Below are 24,853 nucleotides of genomic sequence, written 5' to 3' on the forward strand. Positions count from 1 at the left end.
CGGATGAATCTCATTTTTTGTATCCAACTATTGGTAACGGTTTATTATCTGTTGGTACTACGTAATATTGACCAATCAGCGCTCTCAGATTCGATCATTCCGAGTGCTATAGTCAACTAACACGAATCTCCTATGCTCCGCTGTTAGGAAAAGACCCTGTATGTATAAAATTTCAAACCGAAATATTTAGTGAACCGCTGAATGGAATTATTAATGAAAATAGTGTTTTGAAAAGCTCTTGTGTGTATGTGTGTGTGGGTGTGTGAGAGAGTTGTGAGATAAACTATAAAAATATATAATAAAAGTTATAGGGCTCCACTAAAAAAAGTTAACGTGAACTTCATAACTTGTTCATTTCTCCGCCTAAAATATTTGTATGAGTATAATTAATGTCCTCCTCGAAGCAAAAATTGACGTATTTTTGGAAAATTCAATATTTATTACTAATTCCAATTCACTCAGAGTGGATATTCATAAAAAGATCGCCCAATATATATTCAGTCACGCCGATCTGTGAACGGACAAACTCCCCACCATCCGTCCGCAGACTCCCACACGTTTACCGATGCTTGCATCGCTCAACTTCGGTGAACGACGGTAGTCTGGAAGAAGAAAGAGAACGGAATAGTTTCCTCGGATCTCTTTGTCTCGTACCCGAACTAATCCGAACTTCACTTCGTTCAGTCAACGAGTTAAATGCTTTTCGGCTCGCAGTTTCGACTTTTCCTTTTGCAGATTTTAATTCGATTGCTGAAAAGAATTATGATATGATAATTAAGAAATGCTCTACATGTTTATTTGCTTGTGTGTGTATCACTAATAATAAATAATAATAGGGTTTTAACATAGAATATGGTAATATACAACTTTAATTCCCACACCCTATTTCATGCAATACAAAATTCATTTTAAATTCCATTAAGGATAATGATTATGTTACTAATTGCTATTCAAAAACATTCTCCCAGTATATAAATCTTATAGAATTAATAAAAAAGAAACAATTTGAAATGGATTCGAAATCGTGACTATCATCATAATGGGCAATTACTTAATTACCTGTACTACACAAGCAACTGAATGCTTACAGATAAGCACGCAATGTGAATGAAAGCTTTCTTGAAATGATAATTATTTATATTCTTTTTTTCTTGAATATAGTTTATAATAGCTAAAATCATTGAAACTGATTTTGGAGATTCAATTGGTTTTAATTGTTTAATCTCTGTTCTGCCTGGTTCTTCGCTTCGAATTATAACTGTAGATATGATTTCAGCTATTAAACTATATTCACAAGAAAAAAAAAGAAAATAAATCATTCTCATTTCAAGAGAGCCTTCATTCATATTGGCTGCTTATCTGTAAGCTCTCGGAAGCTTGTGTATCGCAGGTGATTATGTATCTGCTCGCTACGCTGATTGTCGGGGTTTCGAATTCTTTTTCAATTTTTTTTTTTAATTTTATAAGATTTATATATTGGAAGAATATTTTTGAATATCAATTGGTAATCCACACACACAATCATTATTATTAATGGAATTTAAAATGAAATTTGTATTGCATAAAATGGTGTTTGGGAATTAAAGTTGTACATTACCATATTCTTCGTTAAATTTCTATTTGAATTTATTATTTAATGATACCAGAGGAAATAAACACATATTGAATATTTCTTAATTGTCATATAAGAATTCTTTGCAGTAATCGAACTGGAATCTGCAATGGAAAAAGTCGAAGCTGCCGACCAAAAAGAATTTAACTCGTTGGCTGAACGAAGTGAAGTTCGGGTGCGAAACAGAGAGATCCGAGAAAAAAAACTATTCCGCTCTCTTTCCTCTCCAAGATTACCCTCGTTCACCGACGTTGAACGATGCAAGCCGAGAAACATTCATTCGTATGTAATGGTGTGCGTGACTAGAGAGCAGGGACGTAAGTAGGGTTGTCTAACAGATGCATGCATTCGTAACGTGTTGGTGGGTCTGCGGACGGATGGTGGGAAGTCCGTCCGTCCGCTCGTCGGCATGACTGTGCATATAGGCGACCAGGATTATAAGTAAAAGAAAAAAACACTCTTTCCTCCTTTTAAGTAAGATATAATCTTTTAGAGATTAACATAGTCATAAGGAAAGAATAATGTTTATCATATTTAAATAGAGAGATTTTATACAGAAATAAAATGTATAATTCTTAATAAATTTGAGCTTACGGTACTCGTAGCACAAAAATATAACAATCTGTGCTTATAGGTCTGCTATAAAATCTGCTAAAAATTCTTGAGCCGTCGATTTTACATGCAGTTGTCTTAACCTGCCGATAGGTGCCTGTTTTTATTTACGTAGAGAGACGCATGAGGTGCCATGGAAACCCTTATTATTTTTTGTTACTTTACGTAAAATATTTACGAATTCATATTCATTTCTCAATAATTATCATCTATTCGATGTTCTTTCTGGTATACAATAATAGTTGAATTTCTTTAAATTATTTCTATTAATTAAACGCTAATGTTTCTAAGTGACTGTACAAATTTTTCGCTAAGTTACCGGTAGATTTCTATTCTTGGGGTGCTCTGGATACTCCCTGCACCCATTGACGACAGCCATAATTGAAATGTTAATAGTAGCACATACAAGAATTTTTGTTATTCATTTATTTATTGTGTTATAGTATATTTATTATTATATTTAGCTTAGTTTAGTAAAACTCATTTTAATCCTTTCACTGCAGCTGTTGTCAATAAGCGAATAGGCAGATCGCTTGCTGATGACAGCCGTACTTAAAGGGTTAGAGCAATAGTACCTAATATGCTGACTTATTTTTTGTCCGATCGAATCATGAAAATTTATATCCATTGAAAAAATAGATCCTTAAATTTATACGACCAAACTTGCTGCATAAAAGATGTTAATGCTTCGACGGTTGTATTTATGCTTTCTTATCTACTTGACGATGAGACGCTACCATATCTCTTGATAATAAGGTTTTGGGAGGGGTGGATAGTATTTGCTTTTGAAGGTTATGCAAAAGATTATACTTGGTCTTATATTTTTTACGCCAAAGTTTTCTTTCGAAAGAGATCTTACTACTTTTTATAATTGTTTAAAATCAAGTCATAAAAATATACTCTTCCCGAGTCAAAATCTAAAATCTACTATAATCCTAAACGATTCTATCAAAAGGATAATTTAGAATTATATCAGACGTTATTTTGTATACAAACCAAATCCTACAAAAGTCTGAAAAGTGTCGAAAAGTGAACAATTCAGCAGTGTTTAGAACTCAATAAGATTTCTAAAATCCTGCACAATCCTTTTTAAGTCTTCCGGTAGACTTGATAATGGAGAATCTAAGATTTAGATTCTTTATACGCTAGGCTTTTATAAAACTTTAGATTAATTAAATATTAAGCCTATATAACTCTGTATTTTATTATATCTTAAAGTGTACACTGCAAATCTTAAGTGTATTGTTTTCATGCACACATTAATGCATTCATTTCTTGTAATCATTTCCGATTCACTTCAAGGGGTGTTATTTCTATAATACACTATGAAACGTATAGTTTTACATGTTTTGAAACAAAAAATACTTTCTATCATTACGGCGAAATCTATACAGTTACACTTACACTATATCAAATTGTACCTCTTTTTTATGCTTTAAATTATTTCAACTTATACGTGTAGATTAATGTACAATGTACATTGCATTGGCATGAAAGGTTTTATAATTTTACAGCATATATATATATATATATGTATTTATTTGATTTTTATATGTATATATATAGTCATAACGTACCTTTGAACTGAACTATTTAATTTTTCCTGGTGAAAAAATCTTATCATCCTTGACGGGATTCAAACCTGGGACCCTGTGAATACTAATCCAGCATTTAACCCACTCGGCTATTTGCTACTTAATAAAGTATAGGTTTAAAATTGAACTTTTAAGGGTCCCACGCGTAAAAACGGACAGCTTTCAGAGTGTCAGAGTATACCTATGACAACATATTTGTTAATTTAAATGTTTATTGCAATTGTTAACGGTGTTACAAATTTCTAGCAATCTATTTTTCTTACATTTTTAAAAAATGTGTTTATCCCTTCGGAAATGTTATTTAATCCTTAAAATAAATCTAAATCAGTAATTGGTTGCTTCATTTATTGCATGTATATATATCACGATATAACATGTAAACTTTTAAGCGTTAAGAGGGCTATAAAAGAATAGCAATTTGTTTAATCTTAAGAAATCCTGAAAAAGTCTATTGGAAGATTTTATAAGGTCTAAAAAGGATCAAATAAGATTTTTAAGGATCGAAGAAGATTTGACTACATTAAAAGTCTTCTAAGACCTTACTGGAGGATTGTTTAGGTTTAGTTCGAATTAAAATAGGATTTTTAAGGATTTAAATGGTATTGTAGAAGTGAAAAGGATTATTTCAGAACTCTTTATGGTTTTTTAGAACTGAGGGAGATTTAAAATTTTGACTCGGGTTATTTGAATGTAATAGAATAAAATAGAAAAACATTAACCTATGTAGATAGCGCTAATTGAAGATCAGTGTTAGCATTTTTTTCTCGCGTGTACCAAGATTATCTGAATACCTTGATTAAATTAGACAGTCATATACAGGGGCCACTTGATAAAGTCAGTCAGGGTAATTATGGTCTAAAACCATAAATCGTGATGGCGCGCAATCGGCATATAACTAGCTCATAATAGACAGAGATGCATAATAATTCGCTCATTCTCTCTATCACTCCTGTTATTCCTCCTCACAAGCTAAATTCATTCTTCAATCCAAAAATTGTTTAAAATCAGAGTAATACAGAAGAAAGAAGCACGTTTATTTCTTCTCCCCTCTTTTTCTCTTTTATACACACATACACGTAAACTTACATACACAAGATCATAGTTCTCTGTATTGACTAAAATACATTTAACGCTTAAACTTGTATGAACGTGTGTATGAGAGAGAGAGAGAGAGATACTGCTTTTTTCTCACTTCCAGTCCACAAAATTACAAATTTTATTTATGACAAATGAATTCAACTTAAAGGAGGGGGGCGTAACAGGAGTAATAGGAAGAGGCAACGATAAATTGTGCATCTCTCTGTTTATTATTAACCCACCATATACTGATTGATCGCCGTTGCGATTTTAAACACTTTTTGGCCCGGTTCACTTTATCTGGCAGACCCTGTAAAACGCGACTAATTATTTGTATTTCTCGAAACAAGACGTTACATTACCTATTTTATTCTTTATATTTGTTGTTAGCTTTAGAATCTACCGGGTTGCTACCATCAGGTTTTGTTTGTTTCGCAATCATTATAGAATTTTAAAAACGGAACTCTATTTTGGCTCCCGAATCTGCATTTTATGATAACTTGAAGATTTACTTAAAAAAGGGATGTCCCGTTCAAAGCGGAACGTACGGTCATACTAACACATTGACCATAACGTAAATTCTTAAGAATATCCCAATCAGACCATGCGCGTTGGTACTGCAGTATAAAAATTCTAAGTGTACTAATAACAGATTTAAATTTACTTGGTACAACTGTGTAAATATATTAAAACCAGTGTCTCCTATCGAAGTAGAAGAGAGATATTTACTTATTTTTGGTAATGACTTAAAACGATGTAAATTTTTTATTTTTATCATACTTTGCACTGTCAGTCACTGGTGGTTGAACGGGCTAAACGGAAAGTTCAGTGTCAACAACCAATGGCTGACATGATGCTCAACGTGTTAATCGTGTAGTGTTTTAGAATGCTATCGAGGTCAGTTGCATGAATTTGCAATAAATAATTATAGAACATATTTGTTGATAATGTTTATTTTTAAAGGCGATCGTTTTTGTCAAATTTAAAGCTGTTTGTAACACTTTCGGTAAAGAAAACAACTCTAATCTTTCTCTTTTACATATACTGTAAGGCCATAGCTTTTCTGTGTATCTTTTATAAGTATTATTTATATATACCACAAAAATATTTAAAGTATTTTTTCTGTTTAAAGGAGGAACGTGAACGACAGAGATTACGCGAAAGAGAAAGAATATTACGCGAAGAAGAAAGAAGACGTCGTGAAGACATGGAGCGTCAACGAGAAGTAGAACGTAGGCAAAGAGAAGAAGCCGTGCGTTTAGAGAGGGAGCGGGAAAAGTTAAGACGAGAGCGGGAACGGATTGAACAAGAAAAGGCTGAATTGCTTCGCCTTGAAAGGGAGCGTCAGAAATTAGAAAGGGAAAAATTAGAAAGGGAACGCCTAGAACTTAAGAGACAGCAAATGCGATTAGAAGAAAGCAGGCGTGCACCTCTACCTCCATCTATTAAAAGAACTTCTAGTGATAGAAGAGATCCCAGGGACATTTATTCTGAGCCGGAGAGAAAACGTATAGCTACGGAACATAGTCGCCGACATAGTCCAGATAGAATTGCTGAAAGACGTACAGAAGTGATCGACCGAGTATCTGATAGACGTATTGATTCTTCACCGTCTTCACGATACGAGTCTGGCAGGTTTGGCATGCAGTTTTTCTATTTTACTAACACCTCATGTAATTTCATTTGAATTTTGAGTCCACTACTGATTGGTTTCAATGTTTGTCTTCAATAAGACAGGTTTACAAAATTTAACGAAAAAATTGCGGTGTCAGATCTACCAACTTTTTCTTACGTAACTTTTCACGTTGAACTCGAATCATTGTATAAAATTGCTCACTTGATTTTTGCTTCAAAAATATTTAGAGTTTTAGGTGCAAAATTAGCAGCTTTAAACTGTTGTTAGCGATCAAGAGACACGGTAGTCTCTCGTGGCAAGTGCATATGCGTCGAGGTACTACTTCTCTTATACAGCAAGTTTATACGCCCCAACCTCGAACATATTTTTCAATTACTGTCTATATGAATTTGAGATATCATGATGTGACGATAGTCTTATGTCAGAGCACTTTTAAAAAGCTTTCAAATGAGACCAGAAACATCGAAATCGGTTCATGCATGCCTGTGATATTATATTCTCTGGTTTCAATTTTGTCAGTTTCTATAATTTTTCCTATAATTTCTTCTTTTCTCCCTAGAACGTATGTCTTATTTCCCCCCAAAAAATGTTTGTCTTGTTCTGAAGTTGATCGGTAAGACTCCAGCCAAAATATATGTCTCGGGTTGAAGTTGGTTCTTCGCGAATGTCTTAGCCCTGAAGTTGATTATTATGCAATGTTAATGCTTGTGTTCAGGATCACTCAGTGCTGACTAAGCGCTGCAACAAAATGCCTGAAATGACCAATTGTGTCATATATCTTAGTTAGCGCTAAGAAAGCCCTGGGTTGCCGAACACTACCAATGACAAAACCTGCATGGATGTAGCTCGACAGGAGCTATCAAATAAAATCGGTATGATCGATATGGATAATCCGGCGATTACTGTGCATTGTGATTGCATATATAAATTAAAAGACATTCTGAGAGATCCCACAAATAACAAGCTTTGCTTGTAAAAAGAACGATAAGTACATATATCGTCTAGCGTAATTAATATAGTAAAATAAAATATTTCAATTAAATAAATTAGTGAAATCCAAATGTTAGGCAAGAATATATTTTTACTATTCAAAAATTAAAAAAAAACATATAGTAACACAAAACTTAATAGCCGGGCCCGTAATTTTCATGTGTAACTCACTATCTTGCAATATAAGTGTGGCTTATCGTAAGTTCAAAATGCAACTATTTAATACGATTCTATACAATGGGCTCCTGGCTATTAACGGGAATCCGTATACCGACATTACAGGGCGAAAACTGCTTCGCATGCAGCATCGTCATTTCTTGACGGATTTGCATTTTTGTCGACTTTTTGCAAACGTAAGAACATTATCTAGTGAAGTACGTTGGGGGATTTTGCGATTTATTTGGTGTTCCTTAATAATGTTAATATATTTATTTAAACAAAATTTTGTTTTCATTTTTTGTTAATTTGCCCAACGTACTTCAGTAGATAATATTCTGGCATTTCCAAAAACCTATAATAACTTTACAATCCGCCAACAAATGACAACGGTGCATGCGAAATAGTTTTTGCCCTGTAATGTCGGTATACGGATTCCCGTTAACTCTTTTATGTTACTTTTTTTTTTTTTTTGCGAAATTTTAACTTTTGCTATGCTAAAGGTATACAGAGTGTAACAGCAATGATGTTTTTAATTTTAACCAAATATTCTTGAGGCTAAACTAAGTAGAAAAGTCCTATAATACGACACCCGTAAAAGCATCATTGATGAGATAAATCAATTTTAAATCGATAAATCAGAGCTTTGATTCAACAGAACTATTACTTTACTCTTACTTTCGTTGACAGTTCCCCTTCCAAAAACAAAAGAAGTTCGTACTTCATTGTTCCGTATTGTCACGCGCACACATGTGCAACTATACCAATTGCAAACATCAAACATTACATTCTGATGTCTTACATTCCTGATCCTGGTACTAAAGAACTTTATTTTCTGGCCATCTTTAAAAAGATCCTCGATATAGCACCCAGTTTTAGTTGAAAAGTCTGGAGAATAATACGGCGTTATTCGTAGATTAATTTTGAAGTCGTTTTATCGTTTTGGTAACGCGGCACTTGAACTGCTCTAAAGTAGTCTAAAAATAAATGTTATATTAAAAAAACGATTATAAGAAATCGTATTGCTTCTGTTTCTGACAATCTTACTGTTTTATCTGATAGAGTAGCTTGCTGTGTGCATCAGTGGAAGATCAAAATGACTCAGAAACAAATTTTCAAGTAAGGCCTAAGTCTTCTCTGGAAATTTCAATCAAAGTGGAGAGCTTCTTTAAGAAAAAATAAACCTTTTTCCATTTTATGAAGAGACAAGCTACAAATTTAAGAATAATTTTTTCTTTATGCTGTAGATTGTCCACAGTTTTTGCATAGTGTCTGCCTAAATGGACTTGCTAGAAGACTAGCCAATTGCTAGACCAGATTCTAGTTTATAGTGATTAGAAGTTGATATGGTTACCAAATTGAAATATTTTACAATTCACCAAGCAAATCGTAATAAACTGAAAAAGAGAAAAGCATAAGCATTTATTAACTTATCTGAAATCTTCTCGTAACTAAGAGCGTGCAAAGACTATGAATAATAATTTACAGCATTAACAAAAAATTATTTGTAATTTTGTGGCTTGTCCCTACATAAAATGAAAAAAAGGCTCATTTATTTTAAAGGAATCCTTCAGGCTCTCCACTTATCGGGCCGAAATCTCCAGTGAAGACTATGGCCTTACTTGAAAATCTATTTCCGAGTAATTTTGATCTTCCAATGGTGTACACAGCTAGCGACTCTATCAGATAAAAAAGTAAGATTGTCAGAAACAGAAAAAATACGATTTCTTATAATTGGTTTTTTAATATAATATTTATTTTTAGACTACTTTAGAGCAGTTCATATGCCGCGTTACCGAAAAGATAAAACGACTTCAAAATTAATCTACGAAAAACGCCGTATTATTCTCCAGACTTTTCAACTAAAACTGGGTGCTATATTGAGGATCCTTTTAAAGATAGACAGAAAATAAATTTTATCAGCACCAGGATCAGGAATGTAATGTATTAGGAGGTAATATTAAAAACGACGTAGAGTTGCGTGCGTGTTTGTATGTGCGTGTACGACAATACGGATCGGTGGAGAGGTACAAACTTCTTTTGTTTTTTGAAGGGAAACTGTTAACGAAAGTTAAAGTAAAGTAATTTTTCCGTTGAATCAAGGCCCTGATTTATCAGTTTAAAATTGATTTATCTCAGCAAAGATGCTTTTACGGATGTCATACTATAGGACTTTTCTACTTAATTTAGCCTCAAGAATATGTGGTTAAAATTAAAAACATCATTGCTATTATACCCTGTATACACCGTTTCTATTCCTCTGACGATCGATCCCCCACCACTCGACCGTTTAATATCAACTTTAGGTGTGTTTTCCTCATACTTGCAATCATTTTATCAGAAAACTGAAATATACATTTTGTAGCAAATATTGTCAGCTATCAAAATCGTTTTTAAAATTGATATAGTACATATGATAACGTATAGGGATTAGTTAGAAAAATACCGTCTTGAAATTTTCCCTCGCAATTGTGAGGAAATTAAACGTCAGATGGAGCTTGCATTTCTTGCATATAAATAGTATATAATTCCCTATTGATGTCCAAAGGCGAATAATTTAATATAAAAAACGCCGAATTTTCCAGTTTCTCCTACTTTTCTCCGCTCGTAGTTATCGTATCAAGAAGTGCTTGGTCTCATTTTGTAGATATTTTCTTCCTATATATATTATTTGCTAGGGCCATTCAGATTACTTCATTCTTTTAGAAGTAATAAGATAAGAACCTGAAAAAATACGATTTTTTGCATTAAATTGTTTATAATAAACTTGCGACCAAAAACTCGAGTGAAGAACATATTAATTTGGGCATCTTTTTCTAGATAGTTCTGCTGCTCGCTACCTGTTAGTATTTTTGTCATGTGTGTGTGTGTGAAATCGCTACTTTTATTCGCTATTCATTGGGCTATGGCATGGCCCTGCCTTATTCCCTAGAACAACTTGGACGTTGCATTTTGGAATGTCGGTTTTTTCTCCCGGGCTTCTACCAATCAACGGGGTTCATCCATGACGTTAACTATAATCCACTCGTGAGCCTATCTCATGAGCCGGTAACGCAAGGATCAATAATATCCACTGTTCGATATCTTTATGTTCTTTATTCTCTGACATCGGTATTTCGGATACATAACGAAGATTCTCGTTACAACATATACATATATGTTAGAAGTCTGTACTATACCATATGTATTATTTGAGAAAAGGTCGATGACAGTTGGCAACACTGCCAAAGAGATTCTCATCCGCACACTTAAATGTGTTTAATGAACGTGTTAAAATGAGATGAAGAGTACAGACATCAAAATGTCTGAACTTCTGCGATAATTTTTTGACGATTGAAACACAAGAATTGTAATATCTCAGCATTGCGTGAACCAATTTAAACGTTTGTGGTCTCATTTGAAAACGTATATCCACATTATATAATGAAATTTTCATTAGATTTTTAATTAAATTATCCAATTTCAAGATATATTCGATCAAAATAAAATTAGGTATAGTTTGATCCAATCTTGGCGTCAAAGATAGTAGTGTTTCGACTTTTTTTTATTACTTGCTGTCGAGATACTATGGTATCTCTTGATTGATTGGAGGTTTAAAAATATATCCATATTATGCAAATAACTTTTTCTTTGCGGACATAAGTTAATCCGCATTATTTTAATTTGGGAACCATTAAAATGACAGAAAACTGTAAGGTAAAAAGCAAACCCACATTAGAGTGCCATTGCTGATGATATTACCTTCTACCTCAATGTTCAAAGTCACCGTAAATATAAATAGATTATTTATGATGGTGTAATGCAGAACAGAGGTGAACGATCCAGGGCTCTCGGGCTCTCACTCTTTCGCTGGCTCTCGCTGTCTTTTTCTATTTGCCCAGTAGTTGCATTCCACGCCACAAGGTGGCTACCGCGGGGATCTCTTCTCGCTTATGAGTTGAGGTTCCGTACCTATTTAGGGTACAGCCATTGCACCTCAGTTTTCCTGCAAGGCTAGGTTACGAAGATAACCATTTAGCTCTATGGCCAACATTGGTGAAAGTATCTCTCTGAAACTCCTATATTACCATCATGGGAGACCACTCTTACTAACATCTGTCTCTTCAAAGGTACTAGAGGACTCTCTCTTGTATTAATTATAGGATATCTCTCACTACCGCACTTCTTACCTTTAATGCCGTATTCAGTACAGGCTGTTGTTAACAGGGAGTAGAATCTAGGGATTTTTTCCAGGATGATACTTCGTGGTTAAGTTCATCCTTTCTGCACTTTGAGTGCAAATTTTTCTTCCGGGATATTTTTTTGTACACATTTGTATTTTTTATCAGTCATATAACTTGAAATTTATTGATCAGTAATTTATTTTAATTAGTCTGAGTTTTTATTTCAATTTTCTTTGTATATCTTCTTTCACTAAACAGTTTTTGGCCATCCTTGCGTACAGACATTGTACGCTATAAGTTTTTCAAGAGTTATGTAATCCAGAAAACCGTCTTTACGGTATGAAGCTATCACAGCTTAATGGCTTTTAAAAGTAGTCGTGACCTACAAATGATCTTTTTATTTGTAGTAACCATGACGACTAAAGTTCACGAAAATCATTAACATGCAGACCTTATATATAGCGCTATCTTTTTATTTTATATTTTCACCAATCTTTTCATGATTTCTGAATTAAGAAACTCATGTTAACTTAACTCGACGAAGTAAAAGGTATCCTCATAATCTGGATATTTTTTAAACGTCTAATCCATTATTATTTGAATAAATGTAAACCGATTCTGTATGATTCATTGTGTTTGTATTGTATATCGTTGAATACAGTCAAAAGCTGCTAATTTTACACCAGAACTCTAAATATTTTGGAAACCAGAGTCTAATGAGCAATTTGAAAAAAGGATTCGAGCTCAACGTAGAAAATTAAGGAAGAAACCGCTGTCAAAGCTGACACCGCATGTTTCCTGTTTCTCTATGTAATTAGACTCCAGAATTATAGATTGTTAGCTTTTCCTTTAAGATTTAGTTTCTCGTGTTTAAAATGTACCTGGAAGTTTGTCAGATCACCTTAAAATAGCCAATTATTTCAAAAATGGATAATAGCTATATTCTAGTTTCCAAGGTAACCATAAATATCATTCAACTAGTTCCATCCCTTCATTAGTACGAAGAAATGCATTTTACTTGATTTTTCATGGTTGGACTAAATTTATTATAGGTTAAAAGATAGACAGAAAATGAGCAGGGGAGTGGGGCTACAGGTATCAATTTTATCTCTTTAACCTATCCGTCAGTTTACATTTGAACCGTAAAAAAGATTCACAAATTTAGTTCATATGTTAATGATAAGATTTTTTAGAACCCCCTTTGAGATTTGGAGAAAGTTTTTGCCTCTTTGGACGAATCAAGTATCGGACTCCGTATACGTAGACTTGTCATTTCCTCCTCTTTATCTTGTATAATATCCTCTTTTAAGTGAATTCTAATGAAAATGATATAATAGGTATGTTTATAATTGTATTAAATATTTAATTATTTACGTTGTTTCTATGAAACTGTTCCTATATTATTAGCCTCTATATCAAAATATCTAATGTGTCCGGGGTTATATAAATGGCAACTTTACGTATACGTGTTATTAAACTCATCCAGCAAGTGCCATTATATGGCTTTTGGATTAACGTACCATACGTCTTTATACATTTATATTTAGAAAGACCCTGATTTAAAGGCCTTGCACTGCGTTTTTCTATAGGTAGACATATACCTATGTTGTAATTTTACCTGTGTGCGATAATCTACTCGCTGCAATATTTTCCGTTCTCAATGGATAAAGTGTTATGACGTATCGACCCTCTCACAAATTTAAGAATATACAGGGTGTATCAGCGATAATTCGTATAATTTGAACCACGTATTTTTGAAGGTGAATTTAGCGGAAAAGTGCTGTACCATTTTTTTCACAAAGGCACTGTTAGCAGGATAATTCATTTTTAATTCAAGGAATCAGGCAGGGTTGCCTACTCCGCCATTTTGATTATGCTACGCTGTACAGTGATGCCAGAAACAAGCTTTTACCAACGAAAATGAAGTTAACCGCTAGCCAGCAGCAGTATAGAAAATTTGAAGAGAAGGGCTATATACCCCTTATCTTCAAATTTTCTATACTGCTGCTGGCTAGCGGTTAACTTCATTTTCGTTGGTAAAAGCTTGTTTCTGGCATCACTGTACAGCGTAGCATAATCAAAATGGCGGAGTTGGCAACGCTGGAATCAGGACTCGAATTCAAAGGGAATAGCTACTTTGCTTTCACTTTCGTTAATAATTCTCTTTCAACAAAACAAACGGAGCTCGTATTTCACACCGTTCTGTGTCGCCACAGGCACATGTGTGAAAATAAACTGATTGTGAATAACATTGCCTTCTGGCATTTTACGTTTCTGATCCTGACGCTGTATAAAATCTATAATCTACGTATTTTTAAAGGGGTCCCTCAAAAGCGCCTATTAACCTGAAAATTTTGGACTACAATACAGCGTTGTTTGTAGACTAATTTCAAAGTCGTTTTACCTTTTCGGTGTCACGACGTATGAACTGCTCTATCTAATAAGGTATAGTTATAAAAAAAAACTATTTTATTAAAATAGCAAATTTAAATAATTCTTTATTTTCACTTTTCATGAATTTTACTGTTATATTACATAGGGTAGTTTGCTAAAACATTGAAAGAGCGGACTAATTTCAAAATAGGCTTTCAAATAATGAATCTTGTTCGTAAAATTTGACTGAATAGGTTCCTTAAGGATCCCTTTAAAAATGAAACATTTTTCTATTCTATGAAAGCACTAGTCAAAAAGTTACTCTTAATTTTTCTTAATGACATAGATTATCCACTTTTTTCCTAATACTTTTTGCATAGCGTCTGTCTAAATAGACTTGCCAGTAATACTATTCAAGTGCTAGGCCATATTGTATTTTGTAGTGATTGAAAGATAGCATGATCCTAAATTTAATATTTACCAATTCATCAAGATAATTGTAATAAAAAGAAGAGGAAGGCATAAGTATTTACTAACTTATCTGGAATCTTCTAGTACTTAAGAGAGTGCAAAATCTATGAATAGCCTCCGGCATTAATACAAAATTGTTCTTAATCTTGTGATTTGTACTTTCATAGAAAACAAGATTAGCTTTATTATTAGATGGATCCCTCAAATACTATTTAGGTTAAAATTTCCAAACGAGATTAGGGTATTATTTGAAAACCGGCTTCAAGTCATTTTGCCCTTCCAATGATGCAGTAGACTACTCTGTCTGATAAAACAGTAAGATTTTTGTAAAACCGTATAAAATAAATGTTCTTAAAATTGTTTTTTTACTAAAATAATCTTTCTTATAACTACCTTATTAGATAGAGCAGTTCATATGTCGAGACACCGAAAAGATAAAACGATTTATAATTAGTCTACAAGTAACGCCGTATTTTAGTCAAAAATTTTCAGCTTAAAGGGGTCCATTGCGCTTCGAGAAAGTACTTTCAAATTATCTTCTACAATTTTAAAAATTTGAATATATTCATAGGGACCAAATTGGCTCGTATTGATCTGCTTAATTAACGTAAAAGCTTATTTTATGGATTAAAAAAAAAAAAAATTTAAATAGGATATTAATAATAATATTTTATTTCCCATTAATAATTTCTAAAAAGGGAGCCTTTACGACGCTGCGCCAAACTTCAACGAGTAATTTAAGACCAACAAGAAGCAAATATTCCCATAAATGTAGAAGAATTTTTGGAAATACTATTGTAGCACAACAATGGCAAATTTGCAAATATTTCCTTGTTGCGCTACAGTAGTATTTCCAAAAAATCTACATTTATGAGAATATTTGCTTCTTGTTGGTCTTAAATTACTCGTTGAAGTTTGGCGCAGCGTCGTAAAGGTTCTCTTTTTAGAAATTATTAATGGGAAATAAAATATTATTATTAATATCCTATTTAAAATTTTTTTTTTTTTTAATCCAGAAAATAAGCTTTTACGTTAATTAAGCAGATCAATACGAGCCAATTTGGTCCCTATGAATATATTTAAATTTTTAAAATTGTAGAAGATAATTTGAAAGTACTTTCTCGATGCGAAATGGATCCCCTTAATAGGCACTTTTGAAGGACCCCTTAAAAATAAGTAGATAATAGAATTTATACAGCGTTAGGATCAGGAAAGTAAAACGTTAGAAGGCGATATTATTCATAATCGGTTTACTTTCATATGTATGCCTGTGGCGACACAAAACGGTGAGAAGTACGAGCTTCATTTATTTTTTGAAAGAAAATTGTTAACGAAAGTGAAAGCAAAGTAGCTATTCCGTTGAATTCGAGCCCTGATTCCTTGATTTAATTATGAATTATCCCGTTATCGGTGCCTTTGTAATAAAAATGGTAGAGCACTTTTCCACTAGGTTTACCCCCAAGAATACGTGATTCAAATTATATCCGCATTATTGTGCTGATATGCTCTGTATGAAGGTGTAAGTCTAGCTGTACAAAGACGTGGCCCAAAGTTTTCCACTTCGGATGTGTTTCACCCGTAGATAGGGATGTGGCATCGTACGTTTATCCACACGCCGTGTATTAGAACCCTTACTCATGTTTAAAATTGTTGTATTTAATATATGATCTTATTATTTTAATTTCAGAACGGCATCAGATAATGGATTGAAGAAAGAATTTAAACGTAGTGATTTTACATCACGAAGTAGTCGTCCAGAGTCATTTACTGATGTTTCTCGAGGAAGAGAAGTTATTTTACGCCGCGAACCTCATCCTGCATCTTCATCGATTGACCCTCGCCAAGTAAAAGAAAGGTACGGTCACTGCACCATTACAACTCTTTAACTGTCGAACACGTGTACATGCCCGTACTGGACAAAGTAATTTTAAAGTATGATGATATAGCTAGCCGAAGCAAGAATTGAAGACCCGAAGGCAGATCTTATAGTAGGGATAGAGGAATAGACTGGGTCATTACAATAGCGGTGCTTTTTTTTCACTTCGCAATAAAGTGACTGTTTTAGAGTTAAAATTAATTTTCTTCTCGTATTTACAAGGAGTAACGACATTGTAGATGTCAGAAGGCGTACCTTTGCGAATTAATTCTGGAAGTTCTGAAAGGGGAATAGAATTTCTTTTTTCAGAATTCACATCAAAGCATGTATTTAAAAGTGTGAAAAAAAATATCCCACAAAAAACAAGCTTTGCTTGTAAAGAAATAACGGCAAGTACATAAGTCGTATCTAGCATAATTAATATAGTAATACAAAATATTTTAATTAAAAAAAATAGTGAAATCCAAAAGCTAGGCAAGTAAAATTTTTGTTACCATGATGAAAGTTAAAATTTGGAAAAAGGAAAATAGTAACACAAAAATTATACTTGCCGGTGGCCCGTTGTATGCAATCGTATTAAATAGCCACATTTTAACTTATGAGAAGCAACGCTTAAATTGCAAGATAGCGACTTACACGTGAATATTACGGGCCCGACAAGTATAATTTTTGTGTTACTATTTTCCTTTTTCCAAATTTTAATTTTCATCATGGTAACAATAATTTATACTTGCCTAGCATTTTGATTTCACTATTTTTTTTAATTAAAATATTTTATATTACTATATTAATTATCCTAGATACGACTTATGTACTTGCCGTTCTTTCTTTACAAGCGAAGCTTGTTTTTTGTAGGATCTTATAACGTTTTGTAAGAATATAGGAGTTCAAATTAATCAATTATTTTAACTAATTCAATCTAACAAAACATTTTCCAATATTCTCATCGTTCCATAATGTAAAGTTTCAATTCAAAATATTAATTTATTATTCTATTAAATAAAATACAAAATATTACAATGATGAATTCTTATCATAGTTACACTTTTAAAGGTTTTTAACATAGTATTCACAATAACTGTTTGAATTATATTTCCAACATTTTATACCCAAAATCACCTTAAAGCCTTTCGCTTTCAAGAATATGCTTCTAAATTTACCTCTAAATCCACCTTTTTCTTAGGTGTTACTCTCACTATCAACTTTCATTTTGGCTCTTTCTCTGGTAAACTAGTGTCGTTTATTTATTCTTTTGATTAATTTAAACTGTAAAATATATACCAGTTAATACAATGGAAGCATATGTTTTTTAAGTGTACTGCTTTCAGTTTCCTGAAGTTACAAACTGTATGCTCTATTACATGTGAAATATTGAAGTAATGAATTCCTTTCATATTTACACATTTACAAGATTTTATTATAATTTTCATCAACTATATGAGTTCTAAATCCAAAATTGTATGTTCAAAATCACCCAAGCCCTTCACTTTCAAGAATTTGCTTAGAAATTGATCCCTTTTTTTACCTTTTTCTTAACTGTTACTGCCAATATCAACTATGAATCAGGGCTCTTTTTCAAGCAAACTAGTGCCATTTGTATTTTCTTTTCATCAATATAAACTCGATAATACACAAATTAATGCAATGGAAGCCTCTATTTTAGATATGCTGCTATCATTTTCCCAAATTTATTCACTGTATTATCTATCGCATGGAAAATATTAAAACGATGACTTCATTTCATTGTTTCACTTCTAGATGATGTTTTCATTATACTTATTATTTAATTGACTTATATATTTCAAAAAGTTTATGCCTAAAATCACCTGCAAGCCTTTCACTATCAAGAATTGGCCTCCAAATTTGTTAATTTCTCCGCCTTTTCCTTAGATTTAACTCTCACCATTAACTTTGCATTATGGCTCTTACTATGGCAAACTGATATCATTTCTGATTTCTTCTATTTAATATTACAACTCAAGCCTGCACAATGACACAATAAACACGTTATTATAATTCAATCTGAAATAAAATCTCATTAAGTTCCAAAAAATATATTACATATTATATTATAAAACTCAATGTTATACTTATAAGAAATTAAATTATTTTCTCGCAGATAATAATAATTTCTTTCTACTCTGATTAGGGAAGCGTAGATAAATATTTGGCTTTAATACTTTTTTTATATTATAATTGAATATTAAGTAACGATTAGCAAATATTCATCTACTTTTCTTTAATCGTAGTAATAAGGAAGTTTTATTGTCTCCTAGATAATTGTTTGTATATATGATATAACTTATTGGACAGTTAAATTCCACATCAGTTTAAAGAAAAAACAGTTAAACATGCATTTTGTTAATGATTTCAACACCTGGAAGTTTAGCATATGATTTTCAAATACCTTAACAATTTCTCGCAATTAATATGCTCCTGATAATCACTGATGCACGTAAATGTTGAAAGTATATATCTTCTTCGCACAGTGTTGAAAATATGTAAATATTAATTTTACTTCATCCAGTCAGCTCTATCCTCAACAATTCAAATAGAATTATTCTACCTTAATTTATCTGAAAAAGAAATTTCGCAAAGTACCACAAAGTATACTAACATCCTGTATTATAAAATATAATGTTATACTTATCTAATAATTGTCAACTCCTTATGTCATTATTATTCGAATATATTTGTCATTTTAAAAATTAAACTCATTCACTAACATAATAATGAACATTCTCACTGCATTAAATATACATAACCTTACATTACTATTGACAGTTAACAAGTCGCCGGATTAGTTATATCGATTACATCGATTTATTTGCAAGTTCACAACTATAGTTTCGTCGTTGAGTATAGTTTGTTGGAAGCGATGTGAAAATGACGTCACTTTCCTTAGCGGCCAACTTCAGTCCGAGACATACAGAATTAGCCTGGGACATACAGAACTCGGGAAGAAAGAAGGGAGAAGAATTTCAACCTCGGCAATATATGTAGCTAACAGAGTATGAGATCTCTGGATTGCGTGAACGGATTTTAATGTTTATGGGGTCAAATCAAAGGTTTTTCAAAACCATTTTAAGTAAAGCTTTACTTAAATCATGACAATTGATCATTCATAGAAATAAATCGGTTTGAAAATTGGGACGGCTAAACTTGCTGTATAAGTTACACGGTAGTGCTCGGCGGTATAGACATGTCATTATCTACTTTTATATGTACTTGCCGTCGAGACACTACCGTGTCTCTTGATTTTTTTTTATTAAAATTCTTCTACAAAATGACAGTGATATAGTGGATCTTGCAGAACGCTTTTTTTCGAAACGCTTCCATTAGAGGACGCATTTCTTAGAGAGAATGAGATCTAGAACAAAAAACACAAAAGTTTTCCAACATACATACAATTGGCTAAATAAGTACATAGGGGGTTTTTTTTTATTGATTTTTGTAAAAATGGCGCACTCTTAAGAAAGAAAATGTCGAGTTACAGCAAACATAAGCTGGAAATTGTTTACAAAATAATAGTAAATTCAGTCGCAAACGTCTAAGCACTTTTATGAAGAATCGAATTGTAAAGATACTGTTAGATTTTTAAAAGGATCCGTTCACTGGTGCCAAGTAATCTGACCTCCCAGTTTGTAAAATGTGATTTTGAGAAAAATGCATTTAAAGTTTAACATACAGACGAATCTTTAAACTTTTTCTTTACCTCTAATTAACGAAACCTGTATCAAAAATTCAGTCATCTATATTAATTCTTACTTCTTCCTTCACTTTTCTGGGTGTCTTCATTACAAGTTGACCTATCTTGCGCCATCGGTGTGAGTAATCGCTCGTAAAATTTTATGCATTACGCATCACTTTTCATACCGAAATTACAAAAGTGGAGCCAAACACACGCACCCGCACACAATTTTCAATCCTAAAAATTGCAATGATCTTGTGAGACCAGACTGGTTATTATTACAGATGCTTACAGTATCGAGAACATATTTCCACTGGAGACTGATTTTAGTGTCACAGACCACATAGTAACATTGAAGCTGTATTTGCTATTATGTGGATAGCAACCTAAGCAATGAGATAGTAGATCGCCACCACTTAATTTTCATAAATTGGAGAAATGCCGTTAAATACTTCATCTTTTAGAAGTGATTTTGAGTATATTCGAAATTTCCAGTAACTTCTGTTCTCTGCAATGAACATCTACGAATCATTTCCATGGGGATATTTATTGAAAAGTTTCACATTTTTGATTTTCTCCCTTTAAGCACTGATCTTTTATAATATTTGTTGTCAGCTTTAAAATAATAGAAAGTACGAAATATATTTATACAAAAAAAGGAATAGATAGAAAAAGGAAAGCAAAGCGTTAGCAAGACGTTAATTGGCAGTTATATTGATTTACAAACTTACTTACACGTTTATAATAGATTACTGCATCTTAGCTTACGTCTGAGTAACAGTAATGACCTCCTGTTCCGAAGTACCCGACTTACATAGTATTTTAACAGATAGAAAAGGTATAATGGCAATGAATCTGAGTACGCCATGAAGATGCCCAAAGTGGATACCTAGGCCCTTTAGCAGAATCGGGAGTTGGACTTGTTAGAATTATTATTTCACTTTAGGACCAATTGTATGTGGTTTTTAAGATCGTAAAGTATTGTTCAAGTCGAGATAAAATATATCAATACTTCCAAATTCTTAGTGGAGTGTTACCCCTTAATTAAATTAAACCTTTATGGTCAGAATTGGTCGATATATTAACCAAATATTAATGGTAGCGATTTTGCAAAGTACGTTCGTTATATACAAGGTGTTTCACGTAAGACACCCCTCAGCATGGATACAAAATGACGTGTATCTCTTTAACTATTACAGATATTTAATTTTTCCATACAACTTTTTCAAAACCTCTTGTTATTTGCTTTCGAAAAGGTCATATGAAAAAAGAATATCTCTCAGAATTAAAAAGATACGCGTCATTTTGAATCCATGCTTTGAGGCGTCTTACGCGAAACACTCTGCATACATATACAGTCAAATTTCGCAATAATAGAGTGGATTTCAACGAAACATTTCCGGTCTTTAAAGAGTGAACTGAAGTAAAGATGATTTGTATTAAAACTAATTGCGTAATATAAAATCCTACACATTTTCTTTTAATACTAATAATTTTTTTTTTAATATTTTGAATCTTTATACCTATTGGTTTATATATGTAGAAATAGAAAATGGTGCTTAAATTTTGCCAGCTTAATGCAGTTTTTAGTGATTAACGTCACATTTCATCAAGGACATAGTTTGATCAAACTTGATGCTCGAACCTATGAGCTATGGCGGAGTTTGAAGAGATTTGTAACTTATGGCTGCTCGCTATACACACTAATAGGGAATCTTTATCAATGTTTATAATAAACAGTTAAAAATTACAAATCTTTCCAAGTGCTGACCTACGGAATCAAAGCTAGAGGCAATTAACAACTCCCTGCTTTCACTTATGCCGCGTTAGTCGGAGTCGTGCCTGCTCGTAACCAATGTTCCTTTTACCTCGGCAGGCTATAGATACATGTACATTACACATGCTTATAAGAATTTTTATATGAACATTAAATGGAGTATTTCATAATCGTGTATTTATATTTTTCTTAATCATGTGGATGGAGATAAATTGATCTGCATATAAGGCGTCCTTTCCGAGTACCAAATAGCCACTGATTCTCATAGGGGGTTTATCTCTTAATTAGGCGCATGGGGTCACCGCCAATTTAATCAGCATGGTAATATTTCTGATGCGCCTATATAATTAAGGGTTATAGGTGGTAGCAATTATCCTACTCTTACAAGAAATATATACGTTGATAGGTCATAGATCTCCCCGAATGCACTAAGCACTATGTATATTATGTTCGTTTATTCCAATGTAAAGTTAATGAAATTAAAATATGTAGTAGTCCACTTTGCTGTCCATTATGAATTTTTGTAAGTTTTAGAATATTTTTTTAGTTCTCTATTGTTATATATAACTACTCATACTAGCATTACCTTTTATTTTATTCTTTGTTATAATGCTAAGTATTAATTATCTATAGGCTAGAATTAAATATTTACTTTAAATAAGAGTCCATAGTGACCAAGAAAGGCTCTAGTTGGATTTTCGGCTAAGCGCGTCATGGAAATATCCTAATGCAACCTGAGCCCTTTTTCCGACACAACAGTTCTTGCCTGTTGTCAAGGCCAAGAAAGCGCCCGTGGCAATAAAACTTAGTCAGTACATAGAACCTTCTAGAACAAATGTCTTATAGATACGTGGGTGACTACATACCATGCACCAAATATGGTCATGCATAACATTGCAGTTAGGCGAAAGCTCGATTCCTTGTCCCCTGACCGATCACGTACACACACAGCCCGGACCAAGCATTAACTCGAATAAGTCGTTTGACTTCCTCTGGAATTACGAATTTCAACTTGTTACCTAAATTTCATGATCATTTATTACCGATACTTTTATGTAGAAAATCTTTAAAATAGTATAATTCTGGTTTATTTTTGTTAAACTCATCATTGTAAACTACCTCATCATAAATTGAATAAATCAAGTTATTCCGAAAGTACTTGGTCTTGCTTCGTCGCGAAAAGAGCCCGTAACATTATACATTAGGATGCTCGTAAAGAATTGAAAGATTACATTTTTGTATCTGTCATAGTAGCATGGGGTAGAGAAATAAAGATAGGATTTATGCCATATCCTAGCTGATTTATGTAATAATAACTTGTGCTACCGAAGGAGTTTGAAATTTAAATTATAGTTAAGAATAAGAATATATACTCTTTGACAGTTTTCAACATATTTTCCGTATTTTTCGTGCAAATGTATGTACATCAGCTTTTTGAGGTTCTAAATAGGAGTTCAAAATTAAAAAATGGTTTTAAATTCTAGTAATATTACATTACCCGCGCAATTTTTCTTAGAATGATAAGTTAATATAAAAGAATCTTTGTGTTGCCGGTACTTTTGTTTGGGATCAAATAATTACTTGTCGAATTTAAGTGATTTCAATTCATTGTGTTGCCGGAATTTTTGTTTGAGATTCATTTTGTGTTAATTTTTTTTTTATGGTATTTTATTGGGATTTTAATTTTTGTAGAGAGAAAGGACCTAATTACTTGCCGTTTTTTTTTACACGAAAGTGTTTCTTCGGGGGGATATCAGAGCTTTTTGTAATATTTTGACAAAGATACATCTTAAGAATTTCTTTATGCAAATAATACAAGATGTAATGAAACTGTTAAAGAAAGAATGTGTATTCTAATCATTAAATTTTATTGGACGGGAATATAAATTGAAATATATAAATAATTATATTGTTAACAATAATCAATTTTATTTAACAATATTAAAAAAGTAAAAGTACAACATTTTAAATAATACATTGAAAAATTACATATCAACTCGTTATAAATAGTTTTGATGAAGAAAGATACAATAATTTTCTACACAAAAAATATGTATTATATGAGATTTTATTTGAAACTGCGCTAGAGATACTCAGTGAGATAATAATTTTATAATGGTAGAAACTCATTGTGGAAATCATATCATTTTTAAATAGTTTACTCACTAGATATATTGCAGCCGAAGGCGCTATAATTGCGGCTAATATTTAGTGAAATGGCGTTTTAAACGCAGCCGTGGTGCTAATATTGTTGAACATGTTAAGATGTTTTTACCCATGATAACAACTTTCAACATTTATAAAAGCAGCCGTTAGAGATACGAATAACGTAATATTGAATTAATTAAATTTCCTCAAAGAATATGATAAAGGTACCTTTTGAATTTCTGGGCCGTTTTCTTTTGAACGATATGATCGTTCGCATATATCCATGATTTATCCTTACGTATCATAGACGTATAATGACCAGTTGCAGCATCCTTGCCGTCATGGAAAATCGCACAATTTGCTTTATAAACTTTATCACCCATTTCTAATTTCTCAATAGGTATACCTTTAATGTTTCAGTTTTTAAGAACAATCCAATCTTTAATGTTTTCTATATTTTCTGTTTTGGTATTATATAATGATAATTTAACAATCAGAACTTTGTTAGTAACTGTACTAGCAATTTTTTGCTGAAGTTTCAAAGAACTCATGCAATTACTGCACAAAGAATTCTATAGTTTTTTTCCACTTAGAGAAGTTGCTCTGAATTATTTCTTTCGTGTGCTCCAAGAATTACTTTTGCATAATTTTTGGGGAATTAACAAACTCTTCATAC

At 32.5% G+C, this 24,853-nt stretch overlaps 1 protein-coding gene across 1 annotated transcript in view; it reads left to right on the plus strand.

Annotated features, from left to right (window-relative positions):
• Positions 1-24,853, plus strand: part of LOC136782956 (scaffold attachment factor B2-like) — a 51,127-nt gene that overhangs the window by 10,397 nt on the left and 15,877 nt on the right. The window contains exons 5-6 of the mRNA XM_066742737.1: positions 6,029-6,531; positions 16,373-16,540. Of these exons, the coding sequence (XP_066598834.1) occupies positions 6,029-6,531; positions 16,373-16,540 (671 nt within the window). The remainder of the gene's footprint in view (positions 1-6,028; positions 6,532-16,372; positions 16,541-24,853) is intronic.

The sequence above is a fragment of the Prorops nasuta genome, unplaced genomic scaffold, assembly GCF_024137725.1.
Source record: "Prorops nasuta isolate Cenicafe-Biocafe unplaced genomic scaffold, Cenicafe_Pnas_1.2 PNAS00031, whole genome shotgun sequence".
In the NCBI taxonomy this organism is placed as follows: domain Eukaryota; kingdom Metazoa; phylum Arthropoda; class Insecta; order Hymenoptera; family Bethylidae; genus Prorops; species Prorops nasuta.